The 19,392-nt window shown below is 37.8% G+C and overlaps 1 protein-coding gene across 2 annotated transcripts in view; it reads left to right on the plus strand.

Moving 5' to 3' along the window:
- ARID2 (AT-rich interaction domain 2) overlaps nucleotides 1-10,624 on the plus strand; it is a 170,689-nt gene extending 160,065 nt beyond the window's left edge. For both annotated transcript variants that reach the window (XM_043563493.1, XM_043563492.1), the window contains one exon: nucleotides 8,654-10,624. In XM_043563493.1, the coding sequence (XP_043419428.1) occupies nucleotides 8,654-8,798 (145 nt within the window). In that variant the 3' untranslated portion in view covers nucleotides 8,799-10,624. The remainder of the gene's footprint in view (nucleotides 1-8,653) is intronic.
- The last annotated feature ends 8,768 nt before the right edge of the window (nucleotides 10,625-19,392 follow it).

Consider the following 19,392-nt stretch of genomic DNA (forward strand, 5'->3'; position numbering starts at 1 on the left):
AACTACAAAGGAATTTGGGGGGCAATGGGGAGTGACTGCTAATGGGTATTAGGTTTCTTTTTGGAAGGATGAAAATATTCTAAAACCATGGTGATGGTAGACAATTCTGTGAATATTCTTTTTTTTTTTTTTTCAAGGTTTATTTTTTGGGGGGGGGGGACAGAGAGAGACAGAGCATGAACGGGGGAGGGGCAGAGAGAGAGGGAGACACAGAATTGGAAACAGGCTCCAGGCTCTGAGCCATCAGCCCAGAGCCTGACGCGGGGCTCGAACTCACGGACCGCGAGATCGTGACCCGGCTGAAGTCGGACGCTCAACTGACTGCGCCACCCAGGCGCCCCAATTCTGTGAATATTCTAAAAAACCACCAAATCGTACACTTAACTGGGTGATTTGTATGGTATATGAATTATATCAGTAAAGCTATAAAGATTAATTTAAAAAATTAAATGGTAATATAAAGCTTATAATGGAGTATAGTAGTCCTCTACTTATCTCCTACCAACCTTCAACAGGGAGCTTTCAACAGTTTGAACTAATTTTTCTGGTACTTGCCTCCATATTTCTAAATAATATTCTTATGTTACTATTTCATAATTTACCTGTTTTACACATTAACTGTTGATATTCTTTCTAAAGAATTGAATACTCTTAAAACCTCTCTTTCCCCTGCTTTTCCTTTGCTCATAACATTGTTATATCACAGTTTTCAGTTAAATCTTAAATCAGATATTGTCAGATTGTTTGATGCTCATCCAAGTGCTACTGTTATTAAAGTTTTCTTTCTTTCTTTGTATTTCTGGGGTTAATGATTGTCTTGCTTTTTGTTTAGCTTTATATGGACCTAATGGTGATTTCTCTGTATATTACAATTATTTCTCAAGCCCATATAGAAGCTATCCAGATGCCCAAACACAGTTGTTAAATCTCTCTCACCTTTACATTTTTCCCCTGCAGTCTAGACAGCTTGCTTTCTAAGCCTAGTACATAGCCATTCTCAGGAATTCCTTCAATATTGAATCCCTTTCTCTTGTATTCAAATTATTTCCTTTACTTGACTTACTCCCTCATCGTGCTAAAGCATATCCTCCAATATTAAACTCCACAGGTCTGAGAATGTCTTTAGTCTATTCTTACTCATGACAGTTTGGCTAGATTTAGAATTCCAGATTGAAAAGTCATTTTTTTTTTAAGTTTATTTATTTTTGAGAGAGACAGAGACAGAATTTGAGTGGGTTAGGGGCAGAGAGAAAGAGAGAGAGAGACACAGAATTTGAAGCAGGCTCCAGGCTCCGAGCTGTCAGCACAGAGCCCTATGTGGGGCTCAAACTCTGAGCTGTGAGATCATGACCTGAACTGAAATCAGATGCTCAACCGACTGAGCTTCCCAAGCGCCCCATTTTTTTTTTTTTAAAGTCTGTGAGGGCATTATCTAATGTCTTCTAGCATTCAGCTTTGCTGTTAAGAAGTCTATAACTTTCTGGTTCCCATTCCTGTGTTTGTGATCTATTTTCTCCCCTAGAAGTGTTCAAGATCTTTTTTTTTACCCTTAATTTCTGATATTCTGAAATTCTGTGATGTTGTGTCTTAGTGTAGGTGTTTTGTTGTTGTGATCATTGAAGTGGGCATTTCATTTCAATGAATCCTTTCAATCAGGAGATTCATGTCCTTCAAGATGGGAATTTTTCTTGAATGTCTCTTTATAATTCCCTGCCAACCATTGACCCTATTCCCCATTTCTGAACTTAAGTTTTTTGGATGCTAGACCCTCACAGATTAATCCTCTAGTTTTCTTTTCTCTCTTAGCTTTCATTTTTGTCTGTTTAATGTATTTCCTGGGAATTTCCTTGACTTTGTCATCAACTCTTGAATTCTTACTTAGCCTATCCTGCTTTAATTTCTAAGAGCTCTGAGTGCCAGTGTTGCTGTTTTGTAACACCCTGTTCATATGTTGAATACAATGCCTTCTCATCTCTCTGAGGATATCAATGCTAGGATTGTTAAATTTTTTTCTGTTTCCTCCAAATTCTTCAAATAAAGGACACATTAGTGGTTCAGTCTGTTGAGCACCCAACTCTTGCTTTCGGCTCAGGCTCAGGTCCTGGGACCAAGCCCTGCATTGGGCTCTGAACTGAGTGTGGAGCCTGCTTGGGATTCTCTCTCTCCCTCTACCCCTCTTCCCTGTGCTCGCTCTCTCTCTCTCTCTCTCTTTCTCTCTTCTCTCTCAAAAAAAGTAAATTCCTCAAATGAGCATTCAGGCTTCATGTTTTAAATTAAGAATAAAATATCAACATGCTAATTGGAAGCTCTGAGTATGTGATCTCCACTTGTCACTGGTGATTGCCATTTTTGGTGATCCCTAATGATCCAATTTGTTTATTAGAAGCTCTTCAAATATCAGTCTCTAAAGAGAGATTTTGTTTCTCCAGAGAAGAATCTTTGATTTTCTTGACTTTGGAGGTGGGCAGTTTGGAGGAGGGTCAATGTGAAATCCTGTGTTCTGGAAACAGAATGGGAGAGGGGAACCAAGAGGACCTCATTTTTGTTCAGTTGATCCCTCACCCTCCGGTAGTCCTAAGCTTTTCTGGTTTATTTCTTCAGAAAATTTTCTTTAAATCATTTTGGTACTGTTTTGGGCAGGACAGAACAAAAAACTCTGTCAAACTGCTGAGTGTCTTAAATTGTGTTGACTAATGCTACTTACAAATTTTTTCTTATCTATTAAGTATGTTAAAGTGACACAATGTTTATCCTTTGTAAAACATAACAAAATGAAAACCTTGAAATTTGAAATTGAAAGAATACCATTTTATACAACAAAATGGGCATATTTTGTTTATCTAGTGAGTGCTTATTTCTTTAAAACCCCCAAAAGTAGAAGATATTAATTTATATCAAAAATGAAATTGTTACAAGGCACCTGGCTGTCTCAGTTGGTGGAGCATGTGATTCTTGATATTGAGGTTGTGGGTTCGAGCCCCTATGTTGGATGTAGATACTACTTACAAAAATAAATAAATAATTTAACAAAAGAAAGAAAGAAAGAAAGAAAGAAAGAAAGAAAGAAAGAAAGAAAGAAAAGAACGAAGGGAAAGAAAGAAGAAAGAAAAAAGTTGTTACCTTAAAGTCATCCTGGTGATTTAAATTTAATCTTTCTAAGTTTTATCCATGTGACATAATAATAAAGAATACTTTTGGGGCGCCTATGTGGCTCAGTCAGTTAAGCATCTGACTTCAGCTCAGGTCATGATCTCGCAATTTGTAGGTTTGAGTCCTGCCTCAGGCTGTCTGCTCTCGGCATGGAGCCCGCTTCAGATCCTCTGTCCCTCTCTCTCTCTCTCTCTCTCTCTCTCTCCCCCTTCCCCACTCACACTGTCTCTCTCAAAAATAAATAAACTTTAAAAACAAAGTAAAATATTTTTTAAATAATACTATTTTAAAAATACATTTTTAAATACTATTTTTAAACTATCAATGTGAAAAAATACTGTAATGGTGAAGTTTTTGAAAGTTTTTTTTCTTTATCAAAATGTTCATCAATATAGGAGGAAAACAATTTGATCCCACTTTGTAAGTTTTTTATTATTGAAGTATAATGTAAGTGTTAGTTTCAGGTGTATGATACAATGACTGAACAATTCTGTACATTACTCAGTGGTCATCAGTATAAGTGTACTTTTCATCCCTTTAACTGTTTCACTCATCCCCTCACCTACCTCCCCACTAGCAACCACCAATTTGTTCTCTGTATTTAAGGGTCTGTTTTTTGTCTCTTTTCTGTTTGTTCATTTGTTTTGTTTCTTAAATTCTACATGAGTGAAATCATACGGTATTTGTCTTTCTCTGACTTATTTCACTTAGCATAATACCCTGTAGGTCCACCCATATTGTTGCAGGTGGCAAGATTTCGTTCTTTTTATGACTAATATTCCAGTGTGTGTGTGTGCATGCATGTACTTACACCACATCTTTGTTAGCCATTCATCTATGGATGGACAATTGGGTTGCTTCTGTATCTTGGCTATTGCAAATAATGCTGCAATAAACAGGGGTGCATATATCTTTTCAAATTATTTAAGTTACTTTAAAAGTTTTATAGGACTTTATTTCTTTTCTAGAAAAAACTGTAGAAATTTCATAATTCATTTAAAAATTTGTTTAGGACTACCTGGTTGGTCGGCTTATTTGGTTTAAGCATCCAACTCTTGATTTCAGTTCAGGTCATGATCTCATGGTTCGTTCGTTCGGGCCATGCTGTCAGTGCAGAATCTGCTTGAGATTCTCTCCCTTCTTGGCCTTCCCTCACTAGCTTGCATGCATACACACACTCACTCACGTAAAAAAATTTGCTTAATCAATTTTTTAAATAAATCATACCTAAAATATAAAAACCAGAAGTGTATAAAAGCTCCATGAACCATCACAGAGTGAACCACCCATGTAACCAAACATCCAAGTTCAGAAATAGAGGAGGGATGCCTGGGTGGCTCAGTTGGTTAAGCTACTGACTCTTGATTTCAGTTCAGGTCATGATCTCAGTTCATGAGACTGAGTCAGCTGCACTGGGGCTTTGCGCTGAGTGCAGAGTCTGCTTAAGATTATCTCTCTCCCTCTCTCTCTGCCCCTTCCCCCCCCCCCCCAAATAAATGAATGAACATTAAAAAAAAAAAAAAAAAAAAAGAGGAGGACCAGTATTGCAGAGCCCCTTTGAGTCCCTACTGCCTTTATCCCATTTTCCTTGGTGGGATCACTATCCTGATGTTAACCATAGAATTTTACCTGGTTTTAACTTTATATAAGTAGAATCATACGGGATATATTCTTTTGTGTTATCTTCTTTACTCATCTTTTTTTTGTGTGAAATTCATGTTACATGTAGCAGTACATTGTTCATATTCTTGCAGTATATGATTCTGTTCCACGAGTATACTCAAATTTGTTTTTTCCATTCTACTTTTGGTAGGCTTATTGGTTGTTTTCAGTTTGGGGCTATTAAAAATAGTGCCACTATCGGGGCGCCTGGGTGGCTCAGTCAGTTAAGTGTCTGACTTCGGCTCAAGTCATGATCTCACAGTTTGTGGGTTCAAGCCCCATGTCGGGCTCTGTGCCTGGAGCCTGCTTCGGATTCTGTGTCTCCCTCTCTCTCTGCCCCTCCCCTGCTCATGCTCGGCCTCTCTCTGTCTCAAAAATAAATAAAAACATTAAAAAAAAAATAGTGCCACTATGAACATTCTGTACATGTTTTTGGCCATATGTGTATATATTTCTATTGAACTTTTAAGAATGATTGGTGATTCAGAGGATATTAATGCCAAACAATTCAAAAGAGATTTTATCAATTTATGCTCCCTCCAGCATTGTAGGAGAGTCACAGTTGCTCCACATACTTTTCAACATTTGGTATTATAATTTTTAATTTTAGCCATTTTGAGGGCTGTGTACAGTATGGAAACTACATACAAGTCAATATCAAAATAGCTAAAAAACATGAAAAAAATGCCCAACTCCTTAGATCAGGGTTATTTTAATGAAGGCACCATGTTCTTGGGTTATCTCAATGATGGTTGATTTTTTTTTTCTGACATTTAATGTGAAATTTTTCACATATAAGGTAAACTTGGCATAATTTTGCAATGAACACCTATATGCCAGTCACCTAGCCTTTTTTTAAAAATGTTTATTTGTTTTTGAGAGAGAAAGAGCAAAAAGTGGGGGAGGGGCAGAGAAGGAGGGAAGCACAAAAACCCGAAGCAGGCTCCAGGCTCTGAGCTGTCAGCACAGACCCTGATGCGGGGCTCAGACTCACGAACCATGAGATCATGACCTGAGCCAAAGTTGGACACTGACAGAACCACCCAGGCACCCCTCACCTAGCTTTTACCATTGACTTTTTACTATGCTTTTCTTACCACATAACTGTCCATCCTTCCACTCAGCATCACTCTGTAGAAAAAAAAAATTTTTTTTAAGTTATAATTAAAAAGAAATAGCTGCTTTTATGGAGTAATGAGACATTCAGATGATAAGCTAAATATTGCCTGCTTTCACTTAATGAAGGGAATAAAACTTTAAGCATAGGGGCGCCTGGATGGCTCAGTGGGTTGAGCGTCTGACTTCGGCTCAGATCATGATCTCGCGTTTGTGGGTTCAAGCCCTGCGTCGGGCTCTGTGCTGACAGCTCAGAGCCTGGAGCCTGCTTTGGATTCTGCATCTCCCTCTCTCTCTGCCTCTAACCTACTCACATTCTGTCTGTCCCTCTCAAAAATAAACAAACACTAAAGAAAAAAGTTTTTAAAAAAACTTTAATCATACCTAGAATATAATTTTAATTTTCAAGTCCTCTCTTAAAAAAGCAGCCATCTTATTCCTCTCCAGCTGTTTTCTGACATGATCTGAATTTTTATTTAGTTTTATCTTAATTTTGTCAAGGACACTTAACATGAGATCTGACCTCTCAACAAGTTGTTAAGTGTATAATACCTTATGGTTGACTATAGGTACAATGTTGTACAGTGTATCTCTCAAGTTTATTCATCTTGCTTAACTGAAACTTTATGCCCATTGATCCTCATTTCCATCTTGCCCCCAGCCCCTGGCAAACACCATTTCAGTCTTTTATTCTGTGAATTTGACACCTCTAGAAACATCTGAATTTTCTAAGCATGAACGAAGCTTGATACAGAATTATGCCTGGCAGTCTCCTATGTTTAGAAAGGTACCATGGAGAAAAGTCAAACAGTCCGATGATCTTGCTAATTCTGCCACTAGTGTTTAGCTAGAAAGTCATTTCAGTTTTGGATGCCTGAAGATGTCCTCAAGTTACTCATCTGTAAATTGAACAGGTTAAGCTAATTGTTTCCCATATTCCTCCTTTCCTACAATATATTAACATTACTGGGTGCAGAACTATGTATTATTTCTTTAAAAATACAGAGTTTTGGGGGCACCTGGGTGGCTCAGTCGGTTAAGCTTCCGACTTCAGCTCAGGTCATGATCTCATGCTTAGTGGATTCAAGCCCCATATTGGGCTCTGTGCTGACAGCTTAGAGCCTAGAGCCTGCTTCAGATTCTGTGTTTCTCTCTCTCTCTCTCTCTCTCTCTCTCTCTCTCTATCTGCCCCTCCCCTGCTTACACGCTGCCTCTCTCTCTCTCTCTTTCTCTCTCTTTCTCTCTCTCTCTCAAAAATGAATAAACACTAAGAAAACTTAGAGGTTTGTAGACTTTGTTTTTGTTTTATAGATTCCACATATTAGTGAAATCATATTTGCTTTTCTTTGGCTTACTGTACTTAGCAAAATACCCTCTAGGTCCATCCATGTTGTTGCAAATGGCAAGATCTCATTCTTTTTTTTCTTTTTTCTTTTTTTTTTTTTTTAATGATTGAGTAGTATTCTATTGTGTGTATATACCACATGTTTATCCATTCATCTGTGGATGGACACTTAGGTGCTCCCATACATTGGCTATTATAAATAATGCTTCAGTAAACGTAAGAGTGCATGTATTTTTTGAAATTAGCTTTTTCATTTTCTTTGAGTAAATAGTAGTGGGATTACTGGATCATATGAATTTCTATTTTAAGAAATTTTTTTGAGCGACCTTACATATTTGGTAGAATTCACCAGAGAACTACTGAGCCTGGTGCTTTCTGTTTGGGGAGGTTACCTTTTTTTTATTATGATTCAATTTCAATCTTGAATAAATTCAGATAGTCTGTTTCACTTTGTGTGACATTTGGAAGCCTATTTCTTTCAAGGAAGTGGTCTGTTTCGTCTAGAGTTTCAAATTTGTGGGCATAGTGTTATCCATATTCATTCTTTGTTGCTTTTAATGTTCATGGGATCTGTAGGGATCCTTGGTACCTTTCCTCTTTCATTTCCAGTGTTAGTAATTTGTATACACACTCTTTTTTTCTTAGTAGCGTGTCTTAGAGATTCAGTGATTTGGTGGTATTTTCAAAAAATCAGCTTTTGGTTTCATTGATTTCCTCTTTTCAATTTCATTGATTTCTACTTGAATTTTTTCTTCTGCTTACTTTGAATTTAATTTGCTATTCTGTTACTAGTTTCCTAAGGTGGAAGCTTAGATTATTGATTTTAGATCTTTTTTTCTAATAATATGCATTCAAACAATGCTGTAGATTTCCCTCAAAGCACTGCTTTCACAGCATTCCACAACAGATTTTAGTAAGTTGTACTTTTATTTTAATTTAAGCTTAAATATTTTTAAAATTCTTTTGAGATTTCTTCTTTGACCCATGTATAACTTAGTGTTACATCATGTATTTGGGGATTTTCCAGTCACCTTTCTTTTATTTCTGGTTTCATTCCATTTTGGTCTGAGAGCTGACCACATTACTACCAGCATTCTTTGAGCCATCTTTTATACATGTGGCTTTTCAAAGTGTATTAAAAGCAACAGTATATGGATGTGGTAAACACACTTGTTCACTGAAAATCACTACATAGATACAAGGAAATCTGTCGTGCTTAGAAACATCTTTTATCCACGGAAGTTCATAATGTATTCCATTCACTAAAGGGAACACATTTTCTCAATGAAATAAAACTTAAAATCTTTAAACTCGTAAAATCCATAAGAAATCATCACTGACCTTGCATACTGACGAACTTCTGTATGTTTTTTTTTCCAGATTGTTAAAGAGACATGAAAACAACTTATCAGTGCTAGCCATTAGTAACATGGAAGCTTCCTCCACCCTTGCCAAATGCCTTTATGAACTTAATTTTACAGTTCAGAGTAAAGAACAAGAAAAAGACTCCGAAATGCTGCAGTGAAAAATAATTCCACTTCTCTAGTGGGGACTCAAAGTCAGATACATTTCACATACTGTTACTGAAGAAAGCACCAAGTCTTAATGGAACAGAGACCATAGAATGAATTATTTTATCTCCTCCCATGATGCTGAGAGGAAGCTTCGTATTCTGATCTCTGAGCGAATCCCTTTGTTCTCTGTTTAAAAAAAAAAAAATCTAAAAAGAAAACGAAAAAAACTGCTGTGGGATTGTCAACCAGCTTATCTGCAGGATGTCTCTCAGATCTGATAAATCCTGATGGAAACTGGTATGATCAGAATTCAGTACCATCCACATTGGAATATACATGGAATATTGTAAAACCTACATGAGCAGATGAAATAGAAGCATTAAATATTTTTATCTATATCCAAAAAGGAGCACATTTTTATATTTACAAAACCGTTTAAGCTGGTTTGAATAATTAAAAAAAAAAATTTCAGCACACCTATACCCCCTGATCTCAGAGGGGGCCACCAATATCTAGCTATGGATTGTGTGTTTTGTTTAGAAATCAGTAGCTTGGTTTTCTTACTTGAGCCAATATATTTTCACTTATTTATTATCATAAAAATTTACCAGTCTGAATAGATCTTGTAAATATTTGTGAATAGAATGAACACCTTTCATGCCACTGCAGCCACTGGAAATACATTCTGTGGTGTCCTAGAAGCATTATTGGTAGGTTCTAAAGTTTTCTAGACTTTCCTGTCAATTGTAAGTAATTGTGATATATTCTACGCAGTGGATGAATGTTCTTTAAATTTGTGTAAATACTTCTGCAAAGGTACTGATGCTGTAAAGTCAAAACAGTTTTGTGGAACTGTGATTTTTTTTTCTTTTTTTTCTTTTTTCTTTTTTTTCTTTTTTTGTTTTGTTTTGTTTTGTTTTGTATTATACACCTTGTAGAACTCATTTTGCTGGCTGAAAGAGTATGGAATAATATATCTCATGTCATTTTTGTAGAAGAAAAACTATTTGAAGGTATTTTTTGGTTTTCCCTAACATGTATCCACTGTAAACGTTTGTCATGTGCAAGCTCAGAGCTTGGACAGAATTTTTTGTATTTGTAAATTGGTTTAAATACATGGAATTTTATACAGGTTTTCTCCTGTGTTATATATGCATTATGTGCAGGTATGATATTTTCTTCACTACTTTTTCTATCTTAATATAGTGTGGAATTTTATTGTATTATTCTTCCATTCTTAATACTGTACCACATTCCTGCTCAGAAACTGCTCACTTCCTTAAATTGTCTTTTCCCCCAGCGTGAAATGTATCCATTTATAACTGCCTATTGCCTGTTCTATTAGCATCCAAAAATGTGGAAGGCCTCCCAACCACCATTTCTGCTGTGTCCTTAGGATGTGCAGTAAAAAATATAGACCTAACAGTTTATGTTATAGAATGGCTTTATTTACTTTGGTGACTGTTTATAGTTTTTAAATAAAAGACTGAACATTTTCTTGAGTCTTTCATTTCTGAGTATGCTTAAAACATTCTTTAAAAATATAGAGAGAATCCCAAATTTAGCTGAAAGCAGGGTCCAGTCACCTATTTAATTATATATCGATTTTTAATTCGTTAAATAGAGAACAGATAAAAGAGATCCTTTACGTGACAAATTTGCACGAGATAGGAGATTGAGAGTATTTTCCATTTGTTACAATGTAAAACAAACCCAGATTATTATTTGATACTGTGTTTCTTGGAGTGTTGGTTCAGAACCACAATGCACCCAAATCTTCAACTTGAATTTAGGAGCAGATTCTTAGAATAAAAGGATCTTAGTTTGGATATATATATAAAAAAAAAAAAAATTAATAGTTTGATTCAACTAGTATCAACGGAAATTCTAATTTGTCCCTGCAAGGGGGACCTTGGCGCTGCACTCTGCCATGTGCTAATGAATGCTTCAGAGACTTTTTGTCCAACATTAGCCACGATCGTTTCCTAGGGTTGTGGGGTTTATTCTTGGCCCACCTCCCGAGATTGGGGCTGCCAGCAGACGCCGCAGAGATCATGCAGTAACACTAAAATGAGCCTTGTCTCCCCCACCCTTGTACGGCTCCCAGTTGTTGGTATCCGTTGGCCAACATTCATTGTCCTTGCCTAAAAATCTCAAAATTTCCTAAAATGATCTTGTGTAAAATGAGTGTTTGTTTTAAAGATACATTTCTTTGCAAAGTAAGGAACTGCGATGGTAATTGGATCGGAAAGAGAAGAAACTCCAGGTTCAGAAAAATGGTTTTCGTGTTCACTCTTCTTCCACCTCATTGGAACTGCATGCGTGCTGTAGCTCTAGCTTTTGTGCTTTGATATGGAAATACAAATATGTCTGTAGCCCCTCCAAGCGTTGGTCTCCACAGAGAATTTTCTAAATGTATTTGACCTAAGGAAACCAATTATGGCTTCCCACTTAGGTTTTCTCGTATAGCTTTCTAGAACTATATAATGAAATAACGTGGACTTTCTGGGTAATGGAATTAAAGTGCTTTTGCACAAGAAGTTCTTCATAACCCTCTCATTCATGAAAAGGTGCTCCTCGCTAGACAGAAACTTGCTGATTTCCAGTATTGTTATTTTGTCTAAAGTTCTGTAAATACATGCTTTAATGTTATCTTTGAGAAATCTATGTAAATAATATAGTCTACAACATAGAGACTGTACAATTCTGTGTTATATATGTGCCTAGTGCTCTGTTGGCACTCAATAAATTTTAAGTAACAAAATTGATAATCATATAGCCAAGGCATATTTTTCTTCCAAGCTCTAGACAGGATGTGACTATATACTAATGAGACTCCGTAATACAAGCCACACGTGAAAACTCGTCTCATTACTTTATAGTCATGCCATGTATGTTTTTTTTAACCATAAAATGACAATAAAAACGATTTTTTAAAATGAGATTGTTTTGGATAAGTGACTTCTGTCCTGATCTTAATCACTGTGATTAAACATCAAACAAAGAAAACATAATGTTCTTTACCACCCAAGCAGAAGCTGCTAAGAAGCACAGCAACAGGATGACCCCACTGCCAGATGGCCCCTGGTCACGTTTCTTAAGTACACCTCTGGAGGTGATTACAAAAGAGCGAATGGGGTATGTTATTTTTATGCAAACTACTTTATACTGGACACTGCTGTTCTTGAAAAAATGTTTACTATCTTAAGACCTTTCCATATTGGTATGTCAAGAGCTTTCACATCGTTTTCTATAGCTATATAGTATATATTCCATTGTATGGCTGTATGATGATTTATTATTTGGATCCCTTATTGATGTACATTTGTTTACAGACTTTTAATTACGCCGGTCCCTAACATTTGCTTAACACAATTCCTCTGTCATTCACCGTGCTGTGCATTTTACACGTATTACCTTTGGGCTTCACGAAAACCCAATGTGATAGCTGATGTTACAAGGGGGGACTTAGGGGAGTGGGATGAGTAAGTACCTTGACCAAGGTCATATGGCAAGTAAGTGGAGCTGTTTAACCAGCACGCATGAACTAATTGTAGAGAGTAATTAGAATTCTTTCCAGGAGTCAGACATAAGACACTTATTTTTTATGCAAACCCTTTTGTTTGTATTTACTGCATTGTTTATAGTATTTTCTTCCTATGCATTGTGTTGTCTTTTTAAGATTTTCCCTAATTCCTCAGATTTTCTCCCCCAAGTATTTCATTCATTAATGTGGCATCACTTAACTTCTTAGAGCCAGAAAAACTTTCTGGGAATTCCCTTAACAAAGGAACATTTCTAAGACTAGGGTTTATGGTAAATTGAAAACAAAGTTTCCAACCAACAACTATCTACTCTGGTGTGTAACTTGAACAACTGATAGCCGATTCTTCTGAACAAAATTACTCAAAACATTTCTAGGATGTTAATAGGATTTTTCCCTCTGTTTATACCTCCCTTATATCTCATTCAGCTTGAGTATTGATGGAGGACTTCTGCTGCTCATTTGGAAGATTAAGGAGACAGTCCTGCTCTGAGGCTGAGACAAGCTTCCAAATGCTCACCAGTAACAAAGGTAAAACAAGGGCTAAATGAGAATTATACAGTGTTTTGGGAGTTCAGTCCTGTGGAAGCCTTCATTTGATTGATGAGTGGGAGAAGGCAAAGTGGGAAGGGCTTCGTGGAGTAGTAAAAATGTCTTTTGGAGAATTTAAGGGCTGATAGAAATTTGACAGACTTAACAGTGGTAAGAGAATGTTTGAGTCTGGAGAGGTCTTGTTCTAGAAGAGAGGTTATAGATTAAATGGTGCAGTGTGAGTTAGATGTTGCTAAAGCAGGGACATGCTTTGGCCACCAAGTAAAGAGCTCCATGAAGTGTAGTCTGGAAATCAATCATCACAAATAGGTTGAACCACATTTGGTTAGGTGCAGGGTTGGGTTTCCAGAATCCCTGAACTGTACTTTGTTTCCCTAAACTGATGGAGAAATATTTAGCCTTTGCTTTAGAGAGGGTTTATTGATTTGAATGATCAGATATGATGCCCTGTTTATAACTAAACTGTGTGAAAGACAAGACTAATTTGGGGGCTGACCCTTTCCACAAATTCACTCTTGCTGGGCAGTTGTCCGGGAACAGGCGTTTCTGAGTTGTGCAACCTTTGAAAATTGGCACAGTTTGTTAAAATAATAACTGAAAGAAAGGAACAAAAGCCGCCGCAACCTAATACAGAAAGTACGATTTTAAGTACACACACACTGACTTCACTCTCTTGCACACAGTAGGCACTGGCACATTTGTTGTTCAAGTTTTCTGGTTCCAAACAGAAGCACATTTTATGCGATGCAGAATTCTTCCAATAGGAATTTTTTCCCCCAATTTATGATTTATTTTTGCCATTGGGACTGGATTAAAAGAAGGGAAAAGATGAAGAATGAAAGATTTGACTATCACAAATCTAAATTTTGTTTAAAGCCTATTTATTTTTGAGAGAGGGAGGGAGGGAGGGGGGAAGAGAATGACCGGGGGGATGGGCAGAGAGAGAGATGGAGACACAGAATGAGAAGCAGGCTCCAGACTATGAGCTGTCAGCACAGAGCCCAATGCAGAGCTTGAACTCAGGAACTATGAGATCATGACCTAAGCCGCAGTCAGGCGCTTAACCGACTGAGCCACCCAGGCGACCCTGTCACAAATCTAAACAATGGTTTGGAGCTAATTGCTGGCCTCTTGATTTTTTTTTTTTTATAGTTTTATTGCGAACCCCCCACCTCAGGCACATGTAACAAAATGCATAAAATAAAGAGTAGAGCTTTAGTATCGTAAAGCAAACCCCTCTGTAACCACTGCCCAGATCAAGACATAGACCTTGGAATGGAAATAGAAATACAGACAAGCCATTTCTGGTGCCCAAACTGTCTGGGTAGGTTGGGTGAGAAAGAGTAAGTGTGGGGCACATATGGCTGGGTAGATCTTGTGATGAGCCAAGAGGCAGCATTGGGAGATGGTTACAAGGATAGGCTTTGGACTCAAGCTCCTCTGAGGTCTGAGTGATCCTGGCTGAGTAACTGAACCTCATCCTCATTTCTTCAGTTGAAAAATGAGGTTAATAATAGAACCTACTTTGAAAATTCTTACGAAATTTAAGGGGATAATGCAAATAAAATATTGTCACAGAGCCAGTAAGAAGCACTCAACGTTAGTCACTGCTGCTGTGATTGGTAATCATAATTGTACTTGCTAGAGCTAAGGAGGACGTGCAGTCAGCTATTAAAGTGTACAAGGAAGACTTCCAGAAATGACGATTTAGAAAAAGCCGTGTTACAATGGTAATTTTAGAAATGTCTAAAATTCCTTTAGGCAAGTGTGTGAATAAAAACATGTTGAATTAAGCACACACAGCCTGACCTCACCAACAACTGGGTTCTTACAAGAGTCTCATTGCACCTTGGAACCATGTGAACACCCAAGAAATGTTCAAGATCTTCTTTCTCTGCTGAGTGGGATCTAAACCCCAGATAAAGTGGCATTTGAAAACACAGTTTAAAAAAGATTGCAGGCAAACTGTCAGGTGCTGTTGCTGCCTCTGAAAGGGAGGATAGAATCTAAATGGTTTTAAAGACAAGCTGTGATCTAATTAGTTATGTTGTTCTGACAGAACAGCTGTGATCTTCAGGGGATCTTAAAAAGTTACATAGTGGTTTGCTTCTTGGCTGCACATTAGCCTCCGCCTGGGGAGATTTTAAACTATCCCAAACCCAGAGATTGATTAAATTAGCCTAGGCTGAGCCTGTGTATTGCCTTTTTAACTAAATAATTTTAATTCTAGTATAGCTCACATATAGTGTTATATTAGTTTCAGGTCTACAATATAGTGATTCACCAATTCTATACATTACTCAGTGCCCATCGGTATCAGTGTACTTTTAATCCCCGTAGCATTTTATGAACATAACAATTTATATTAAGTTGATGGTTGAAATTAAGCTTAAATTTGAATCTATTCTTTACTCTTCTCCCTCCTGCCCACATTTTAGGTATGTGGTGTCATACTTTACATCCTTTCATCTTGTGAATCCCTTTACTGATTTTTATAAAGTTTTACCGTTTTTGTTCTTCCTACTTTTCTTACTCTTACTTATGGTCTTTCCTTTCCATTCAAAAAGTCCCTGTTAACATTTTTTTTGTAGGGGTGGTGTAGTGGTGATAAATTGCTTTAACTTTTATTTGTCTAGGAAACTCTTTATCTCTCCTTCTACTCTGAAGGATACCCTTGCCGGGTAGAATATTTAGTTGCAGAGTTTTTTGTTTTGTTTTCTTTTTTTTCTTTCAGCACTTTGAATATATCTTGCCACTCTTCTGTCCTGCAGAGTTTCTGCTGAAAAATCCACTGATAGCCTTATGGAGTTTCCCTTGTATGTAACTGTTTTCTCTTGCTGCTTTTAAATTCTTTATCACTGCTTTTTGCCATTTTAATTACTATGTGTCTTGGTGGGGACCTCTTTAGATTGATTTTGGTGGAGGGATCTCTGTGCCTCCTGGATCTGGGTTTCTGTTTCTTTCCCCAGATTAGGGAAACTTTCAGGTATTTCTTAAATTACATTTTCTGCCCCCTTTTCTCTCTTCTCCTTCTGGATCCCTATAATGGGAATGTTATTACACATGATGAGTAGGTGAGTTCCCTAAATCTATTTTTATTTTTTAGTATTATTTTTTTCTCTCTTCTATTCAGCCTGATTGCTTTCTACTACTCTGTTCTTCAGGTCACTGATCCATTCTTCTGTTTCCTTTAGTCTACATTTATTCCCATTAGTGTAGTTTTAATTTTTAAAATTGAACTCCTCATCTCTGATTGGTTCTTTTTTGTTTTCTATCTCTTCATTAAGGGTCTCACTCAAATTCTCCACTCTTTTCTGTAGTCCAGTGAGTATCTTTATGATCTTTTAAATTCTCTATCAGGCATATTACTTAAACTTGCCCTGTGTGGGCAGTTTGGTCCCTGTGTTGTTAGTGGACTAGTCGGGGGGTGCCTTATGCTTGAGTCAGACCAGGTGTTTGCCAGATGCAGTAACACCAAACTGCAGGGTGCTTTCTGTTTTGTCCCGGGAAGCTTTCGATGGTTGGCAGGGCCTGCATTCAAACCAGATGTCTGCCCCAAGCCCATTGTTGGAGCTGCACTGAGACTGGTGGTTATATTCCCCTCTCCCCAGAGCACGAATCACTTTGGAAGTGGTACTGGCCCTGGTGGAGGCTGCTTGCACACTGCCAGGCTTGTGGCACCACTTTGGGTGGGTGGGCTCTGGCCAAGGGCATATTGGAGGAGGCAGATCCGCAGGAGAACAGGGGCAGGGCGTATGGTTGTTAGCAAGGTCTATGCAGGTCTGCTGCTAGAGGAGATCTGGAGCTGCCAAGGACGAAGCCTGGGGAGGTTAGATGGCGTGGGCGGATTCACAGAAGAGCCAGGGTGGGCCATGCAGTCAGTAAGGTTTGCATAGGCCTGCTGTGGGAGGAGACCTAGAAGCCTGGCTGGAAGGGACAGGTCTGCAGGAGAATGCAGAGGCAAGTTCACTGTTAGCAAGTTAGGGAGAGTGTTGCTGCTGCACTGGTTCCCACAGGTATCCATGGGGACAGGGTATAGGGGAGGGAAATGGTGCCAGCCAGCTCTTTTTTTTTTAATTTTTACTTTTTTAATTTACATCCAAGTTAGTTAGCATATAGTGAAACAGTGATTTTAGGAGTAGATTCCTTAATGCCCCTTACCCAGTTAGCCCATCCCCCCCGCCACAACCCCTCTAGTAATCCTCTATTCTCCATATTTAAGAGTCTCATGTTTTTGTCCCCCTCCCTGTTTATTTTTGCTTCCCTTCCCTTACGTTCACCTGTTTTGTATCTTAAGGTCCTCATATGTGTGAAGTCATATACTTGTCTTTCTCTAATTTCACTTAGCATAATACCCTCTAGTTCCATCCACATAATTGCAAATGGCAAGATTTTATTCTTTTTGATTGCTAATACTCCATTGTATATATATACACCACATCTTCTTTATCCATTCATCCATCAATGGACATCTGGGCTCTTTCCATACTTTGGCTATTGTTGATAGCGCTGCTACAAACATTGGGGTGCATGTATCCCTTCGAAACAGCACACCTATATCCTTTGGATAAATACCTAGTTCTTTTGTTCTTGAAGTCTCTCAAAGTTACCAGTGCCTCCTGTACCTGCTCTGAGATCAGTTTGGCTCCCCACCGTGTCTTCCCCTTTTATACCTTCTTTGATGTTGGCCTCTTAGCTGCTTTTAGCTGTGGAGAGTGTGTTCTGCCAGTCCTTGGATCATCTTCTGGGTTATTTACACTGATGTGGGTGTTACCTAGTTGTATCCATGGAACATTAGGATGTTCCTATTCCACCATCTTCTCAGAAGTCTCTGTGTATTGTTTTTGGGATTTTTGTGTTTTTATTTTTTATTTATTTTTTTAAGCTGTGACCCTGGATGTGCAGCTAGATTGAAACCATTGTGCAAGTAAACTGTATTTCCACCATTATCCAAGATAGGACAGTGGGCAAACCAGTCTGAATTATAGAGCAGAACTTCTCCCAAGTAAGTATGTAGGAAATTATGACTTTCCCATCTCTAATCTCACTTAATCCTCTAGCTAAGTAGGCAGCAAACCCTCATATAAGCCGCTCTGGCTCAGAGAAGTTTAGTAACATAATCAGCATCACTCAGGCACAGAAAGCTGTGCCTCAGTTCTCTGTGAGCTTTAAAACCAAGACCCCTACTAACTATAAGTGGATTATCTTCTCTAGTGATTGCGGGATTGGGAAATATGCCCAAACTAGTTACGGTTTGGGAAGCCTACTTCTTTATGACTAACGCGTGTCTCAGCCCATAAAGCCAGTGGGTGCGGACTACTCACAGACTAGCACCCATCAGCTACCACAGGAGGCTGTGCTCCCCTCTGGGGAGTATGGAGCACAGTATGGAGAGCCATCAGACACCTATCTCAAGTGTTCAAGCTGAGACGTTAGGCCAGTTCTAAATTGGGAAGTTGGTAGCTCCCCAGCCTAGAGCAAAGCTTCCTGCCCATTCCCCCACTGTCATGTGCCAAACAAGGAGAACTGCAATTTTCTCAAGTTTTTTTCTGATCATATGACTATTGTTCACTATAGTAAACTTGGAAGCTAAAGAAAAGCATTTTAAAAAGATCCTCTGCTACTTAGAAATAATCTGTATTTTTGTGCCTTAATTTTAAATTGGAATATTATGTATACAGTTGACCCTTAAGTAACACAGGTTTGGACTACACAGGTCTACTCATACAGATTTTTTAAGATAAATCTGATACAGTACTATAAATGTATTTTCTCTTCCTAAGGATTGTGTCACATTTTTTTCTCCAGCTTACATCATTGTAAGAATACAGTGTATAACACATATAACGTACAAAATGTTTACTATGTTGTTGGTAAGACTTCCAGTCAACAGGCTGTAGTACTGAAGTATTTGGAGAGTCACAAATTCTATGGGGGATTTTTGACTCTGCAGGGGGTTGGCTAGAGTCCTAGCCCCCTCATTGAAAGGTCAGCCGCAGTTTGTGACCTATTTTTTTCTCCATTTAATGTTTTTTTTTTCCCTGAAAACATTTACAACAGCTGTAGAATACTTTCATATGAACCACAGATTAACCATTCCCTCCAATTTTCCTCTATTAAATACTAGAAAGGACTATGTGAACCAGTATGTTTTCATCATTATGGAAAAGGGATATGGCAGCCCTTTTAAGGCTGTTTATACTTATTTACAAGTTGCCTTTTAGAAAGAAAAATTGTACAAATTCTAACCAGTACTATTTCCTCATGGCACTCTTGCCAGAATTAAATTTATCAATTTGATAAAAGAACATTTATAACATTAACTGTGAAGTTGAACACTTTTTCATGTTTATTAACCACTTTTAAGCCATTGAAAGATTATGAGTGGAGTAATCTTTCAAAATGCGTATCTGCTCATATCAAACACCTCCTGCTTGAAAGATTTCAAGTTTTTCTTTACAAAATGTATTGCCCTAAGAAGTCTCCACCAGTCTTCACTCTAGCCAATT

The sequence above is a fragment of the Prionailurus bengalensis genome, chromosome B4 (assembly GCF_016509475.1).
Source record: "Prionailurus bengalensis isolate Pbe53 chromosome B4, Fcat_Pben_1.1_paternal_pri, whole genome shotgun sequence".
NCBI classification, from domain to species: Eukaryota; Metazoa; Chordata; class Mammalia; order Carnivora; family Felidae; genus Prionailurus; species Prionailurus bengalensis.